Raw genomic sequence first — 6919 nt, forward strand, 5'->3', positions numbered from 1 at the left:
TCAAACAAATGTGAAATCGTAGATAACTCAAACGACAAACTACATAAAAGTTACAATGGACTACAACAATACTCGAGTACTTTAAGTTACTGAAGCGTTTCTCTGATATCAACATGAGCTAGGGTAACAAATAGTAATACAGGGAAAAAAGAGAGAAACACTACAGTAAAAAAAGTAAAAACATCACCCCTCCAAATCGGACTAAAAATTAAAATTCACTAAGGGGAATTTAATTTGCATGGAAGTCTCACAAGGCAATAGATAAATCAAGATTAACACTAAGCTTCTCAGAAGAAGAAAGCCAGTGATACTGATGATTATTCACATTGGAGCCTGCTGAGTACGAAGAAATTGCTTCACTAATTTCACTTATTGTGGACGAAGCGTTGCTCCTTTGAGTTGAAGGATGGTGCAACGAGAGAGACAAGGATAATCCACATTCGTCGTGTTCTTCTTCTTCTTCTTCTTCTCTACCATTTTCTATCTTCTTCGAGCCCCCAAATTTGCATGTCTTTGATGATTCCCGATATGAATCTTGAGTCATCACCTCCTGAGCAACAAAACAATAGGTCAAAAGTTTGAACTATCTGTATATTTTGACTTGTTGAAACAAGTAGCCTACTTTACTTTCCGCAGAACTAATCCCATTTTTATGGACGGTTGATCATTTGTGGTTATTTTTGAGTGTGACTGGCCAGCTTAAAGTCATTTTGTCCATAAAATAAGCATAAAAAAATAATTGGGCCCGTTTGATTTAGCTTATCTAAAGCAACTTATAAGTTGAAAACAGCTTATAAGCTAAAAAAAAATAAGTTAGCCTACCCCAACTTATTTTTTTTGGGCTTATAAGCTGTTTCCTGCTTATTTTAAGTCTATCCAAACAGGCTCCTAAACACTATTTGTGTATAAGGTTAAACTCAATTGTGAACTAGCATTTTGTAATAATAAGAAATTCAGATTATATAGAGCAAATTAACTTATAATCAGATTGTACGGACTCGACAAAAATGTTATTCCACTCATGCCGAATTCTCCAAAAAAAAAATTTTTTTTTTTTTGGGAGGATCAGATCTTTCTAGCAACATAGCTCATACTTATGATCCCTCTTCTCTACCTTGCTAAAATTAGAGATACACCTATTTAAGTAATTTCTCTTGGTAATGTCACACCATATCTTGTTGAATGTGAATTATGTTCCAGTAAGGCCACATGCAAAAGGTCTCTTCTTTAATTAGGTTATGTGAAAATGGGCTATGATCTTCAAAGTTGTGGATTACCAAGTATGACTGTAGCCAAAAAAAAAAAAAATGGTACCAAAAAGACTACTCATTACTTATTAAATAATGTGGTCCACCATGATAAATACACTGCTGCTTTCATATTTGTACTACACCAAATGTATTAAATGCCATTTGAATTTTGTTCTAATATAAGATCCCAAAGAAACATTCAATTATCTTCCAATTCCATTCCACATATTTTTGTCAAATGCTGAGGTAGAAAGACTAATCACTAATGAATGTTGGAATATAATTGCAGCATGGAATTCCATTTCCTCCTCAACGTGTATCCTCATGTCAAAATATGACCAATGCATAATAAATACACTCTCAACAACCCATCCAACAAATATGATATTATATAAATATAGAGATAAGAGAGTTTAATTGATGAGTTTTAATTTCTAGATATACTGACGTGTATACTTGCACTGTTAGGTCACTTAAAATATAACTGTAAGTAAATGTCCATAATATACGAGATTATTGGACCTATAAAATGAAGCATGTGGTAACATTTTAAATCAATTGATGGTGTAAAATTTGTTTTTACGGTGTCATTGTCTGTGAGTTAAATCCTTAAAGAACCTTTCTCTTAGTTATTTTAATGCTTCTTATAATTCTAAAGTCAAAAACGGAAAGTTTCCAAAATGGCCACCATTTTCAGGCCACTGATCTACATTTATTGCCCCATATGTCATGGTAACAACTCATGAATTAGTGTACCAAAAGAGCAACTCAGTCCACACCAATCACTAAACATGTTTTTCCTTTTCTTTTTTGAGCAATGTACCAGACCATCCTTGGTTTATTTTCTTCTAAACGCAAAATCATAATTTTAAAAAATAATACTCCCTCCGTTTCAATATACGTGAATCCATTTGACTGGGCACGATATTTAAAAAAAAAGTGAAGACTTTTGAAACTTGTGGTTCAAAATAAGTTTTGAATATTTGTGTGGCTGTAAATCATTTCATAAAGTAAATTTATTTCCAAATTAGGAAAGAGATCATTCATTTTGGCACGGACTAATAAGAAAAAAGAAGCACTAAACAACAGAAGAGAAAGCAACATTACATTAACTTTATCTGTCAACTACTTACTAGTGTACCTAATACCCTATAGAACGAAGACTTACAGGCTTTGCCAGTTGTAGACACCATGTAGAAGATTCAAGCAGAGAATTTACTGGCAAAGTTAGACAAAAGGAAGAAAGAAAAAGTACTATGTTGTATGACTAGAGTTGGAACTCGAAAGTAGACCTAAAAGATCATAGGCCGCAGTGTCACAATTGTGAGTTTATGGATTCTGAATTTTTAAAAATATAACTTATTGAATTTTTAATAATTTTTTTATATATATTAAGTGAATTTCCTAACAAAAATACGTGGTTTTGACTGACCCGGAGCTTTCTCTCTAGCTACGCCCCTGGAAAAAAAAAAATATTCTCTCCATCCCATAAGAATGTGCTGAAGCTAAATTACATTAGATTAACTCAATATTTTAAAATTTTGCTATTCAATAATTATACGAAAAGTACGACTACACATAAGTTGAATTCTTTTTACGTCATAATGGTGCAAAAATATATCTTAAAATATTGGTCAAATTTCAAGCAATTTAAATCTCAAAAGTGAAAAGTAAAGTAGTACATAAATATTTTGTAACCGAGGGAGAACAAACAGAACACTCAACCTCTTTTTATAAATAAAGCTGCAGAAAAGAAAAAACCCCTACTACTACCAAGACTTATAACTAGCAGTTTAATTTGAATAAAAAGAACAGTAAATAGGGTTATTGGGATATGTACCTTGAAAAATTCAGATTCTTGAACTTCATTGTTGCTTCTAAAGACATGAGTAGTACTATTGCACAATGGATGTGTTGTTTCTCTTTCTGTTTCACTATTTTGTTTCCATATGAAACCATTCTTATCCCCTTCTTTTGCTAAACTTTTATCAGCCATGCTATGGTTATAATTATTTCTACTGTTGTACGGATTGGCAACTGCTTCACGTATTCTCTGGCTGTTGCAGTTCTCAATTCGAGCTCTGAAGAAAAATTCACAGCAGCATTGTGTGAAACAAAAAAGTTGGCATATAAAAGATTTAATTAAAGATTTTTTACTTATTTTTTACCGTCAACGTAATTTAATGTTCAAACACGTATTATCTTTCGCGTTACTAATCTCACTTATTACAAGTTGTTACCCGTAACTCTATATTCCTCGGACTCTTTGAAAATAGCACAATGTGTGTGTCGGATCTGAGATACATAACTAACAATGTATTTAATTAAAGAAGTTTCACAGTCTGTGTAACTGAACGTGTAACATGTCTTATTCTTCAGGCTAACCTCACTTATTACAAGATGCTATAAGTAATTTTATGTTGTTCAGAATCTTCAAAAATACCGCAAGATATGTGTCGGATCCTTCAAAATCTACTTATTTTTTGAGGATCCAACATGATAACTACGAGATTTTTTTGAGGGTTCGAGCAACATAACTGTAATTACACTTTAAGTGATACTGTCATACTGATATGTAGAATTTATTTTGGTCAGTGTAATATAGAATAGTTAAACTCTAGAAATAAAACTCTGTAAAAGTTAAAAGAAAGGTAATAATGTCAATGTCCAAGGCATAAATGCAAATCCTTTTTGTTCCTTAGCACAACCCTTTTTGAAACTGAGGACACAAAAGAGTACAAAATCACCTTTTTGTGGGTTGAACACTCCAGTTAAAATATGGAGTAGAATCTGATCTCTCCATGTCCATGGGGCTGCTGCTAAAAGATGGATGTCGGTAAACCAAAAGCTTTTCTTGCTCAACACATCCTTCTTCTTGTTGATAATGACAATCATGATCTTCTAAGGACTGTTGCTTTCTTGGTTGAGTGCTGATTCTGTCTGCTCGTTGTGAACACACATACAAAAAAAGTAGAAGAAAAAATATAAAAATAAGTTGAGAATGTTGGGAAACAGTACACAAGGAAAAATGGTTTTGATTAAATTTTCTTAATGAAAATTGGAAATTCAACTTTTAGTAAACAAGATTATTCATAATGAGAAGAATATTGGTAATAAATGAGTACAAACAATTATTTTTATAAAATATGCCAATATTAGAAGATGTATTAAGGGATGGGCTGCTTCTAATGGATTTTAATCAAGAAAAGAAACTGTCATTGGGAAAGAAAGAAAGATGCAATAAATGAAGTGAGTTGTAAGATGATTTCCAATGTTATGTTTACATGTTAGATGTACAAATGTGAACAGCTAAGCTCAAGAAAGTCTATTATAGGAAACTTTAAGGATTCATATTCTATTGCTCATAAACTATTATAAGATACACTTATGTGGTCAATAATCCATAATGAAGCACATTTAATACTAGTACTAGTATAACAAAGAACACTGTATTAGTTACAGAATGGTATATTTCCACTCTTTTCTCCACACACATAAAACTAGGAAATCTTGAATACCTTGCCTGTTGACATCACCCTTCATGCTTCTATACATCTGTTTTCATGAAAACAAGTATACTTATAAACTGTCTTGAACTTGATAAAAATAACAAAGCAAATACTAACTGAGGAAACCAAAAAAAGGGATATTTAAAAACTAACCTGAAGATGGCTTTTGACATGAGAAATAGTAAGTCCTCTTACATCCATCATCTGAAGAACAAGCTTAGGAGTAGCCTCTACATAGTACCCACAAACAAAGAGACAAAAATTAGAAAAGAATGGGATCTTTACACAAATAGTCACTTTTTTAGCTGATATACACAGGTTAGGTTATTTACACATAGTAGTAAAACTTACTGTCTTGGCCACCAAGGTTTTCAATAGCATGAACAAAACAATGATGAAGATCAGGTGTCCATCTCAAACGTGGAACTTTTGATCTTATATATTGCCTCACTCCTCCATTTCTTCCACAGTTTCCCATTCTTTTTCCTCAAAAATCTCTTCAAATTCCAAAAGAATATTTTCAACACTCCTTTTTTCCTCAAAAATATCTTCAAATATCAAAAGGGTATCTTCAAAACTCAAAACTCCTTTTTTTTCCCTCAAAAATTACTTCAAAATCCAAAAGGGTATCCTCAAAACTCCTTTTTTTCCTCAAAAATCACTTCAATGTCCAAAAGGGTATCCTCAAAACTCCTTTTTCCTCAAAAAAAATCTTCAAATATCAAAAGGGTATCTCGAAAACTCCTTTTTTTCCTCAAAAATCACTTCAAAATCCAAAAGGGTATCTCCAAAACACCTTTTTTAACTCAAAAAATCACTTCAAATTCAAAAGGGTCTTTTCAAGACTCCTTTTTTCCACTAAAAATGAAGAAAAAAACAATTTCTTCAAGTGAAAAAGGATAGTGGAGAAAAGAAAGCTAAGTTCTTTCTATGTAAAGGTTCAACAAGAAGGATATTTGGCTCAAGTTTGGAGTTTGAAAAGAGAAGTTTTTTTTGGCAATCTCGTTGGAAGTGTCTAGGTTTAAAGCAACAAAAAATAGGCAATTATTACCTGTAGAGAGAGAGAGAGAGAGAGAGAAAGTGAAAGAGATCACGAGTAAAGAAAATTCCTTAGTAAATTTATACAGTGTGATTTGGTGATCTCTGTTTGCTAGTACTTACTGCTGCAAAGAAACAATTCTTATCACGAGCAATTCTTATCACGAGCTTTCTGATATATAGTGTGTGTGTAGGCTATTTTTTTCCCTTTCTTATACGGCTATGTATATGTATTTTGTTTGTGTGTGTGAAGTTGAATGATTACAAATACAAATAATAGTCGCTACTGCTGCGCTGGTCCCTTTCCTGCTGCTTTGACTCTCGTTTCCTTTTCTTTTTTTTTCTCTTTTTTTTTTTTTTTTTTTTTTTTTTTGGTTTGGAAAGGTGCAAATATTACCCCTCAATTTTGTGATTCAAAATAGATATGCCACTCATTAATAAAAATGGTGAATATACCTTTTTTGTCAATGAAATTTTTTAAACGAAAAGGTTATATTTGCACCAATCACGTAATAGTAGGGGCATATTTCTTACTATTTGTGTAAGACGGCTGAGCGTACCCTTTTCTTTTTTTTTTGAGTTTTACTGTTTCTCCTGCTAGAATCTTAATGCGCCAACTTCGTCATCATCACATATGCCTCTCAGCAAAAAAAAAATCACCTCATATGTCCACGAGATACATATGTTAAAGTTAAAAAAGAATATTTAAGGGTAGTTTAATTGCTGTTTAGAAAAGGAGTTATGATATATTAAAACTAGCATGGTTACGTATTGGGGAAAATAACACTCTATGTCTATTTGGAGAAAATATTTAACGGAAATGACCTTTTTATACATTATTATATATTTTTATACAAAGTTTATATATTATCTACAGTAAGTGTATAATGTTGTATATCTCGTGTATAAACACTGTCACCAAAAAAAAAAAGTTGGTTATGCGAATGTAAATTAAAAATATGGCTACGTGGATGTAATATTTTATGTTGGATTGTATATTATTAAAATTATCCCGTATTAATCTTCGGTATCTGGTGCAACAGATGGGGTTGATCCTCCCTTAATCAGAAGTCTCGAGTTCAAGTCCTGAATGTGAAAAAAATCCTTGTAGGAGCTCTTCCC

At 32.1% G+C, this 6919-nt stretch overlaps 1 protein-coding gene across 1 annotated transcript; it reads right to left on the reverse strand.

Moving 5' to 3' along the window:
* LOC132045298 (putative Myb family transcription factor At1g14600) lies at nt 1-5968 on the reverse strand. Its single transcript, XM_059435855.1, has 6 exons — nt 5111-5968; nt 4913-4989; nt 4769-4805; nt 3998-4190; nt 3091-3331; nt 1-550 (listed from the first exon to the last, which is right to left on the reverse strand). The coding sequence occupies exons 1-6, from the start codon at nt 5235-5237 to the stop codon at nt 248-250; spliced, it is 978 nt and encodes a 325-aa protein (XP_059291838.1). The 5' UTR covers nt 5238-5968; the 3' UTR covers nt 1-247.
* Between the last annotated feature and the right edge of the window lie 951 nt (nt 5969-6919).

The sequence above is a fragment of the Lycium ferocissimum genome, unplaced genomic scaffold (assembly GCF_029784015.1).
Source record: "Lycium ferocissimum isolate CSIRO_LF1 unplaced genomic scaffold, AGI_CSIRO_Lferr_CH_V1 ctg640, whole genome shotgun sequence".
In the NCBI taxonomy this organism is placed as follows: domain Eukaryota; kingdom Viridiplantae; phylum Streptophyta; class Magnoliopsida; order Solanales; family Solanaceae; genus Lycium; species Lycium ferocissimum.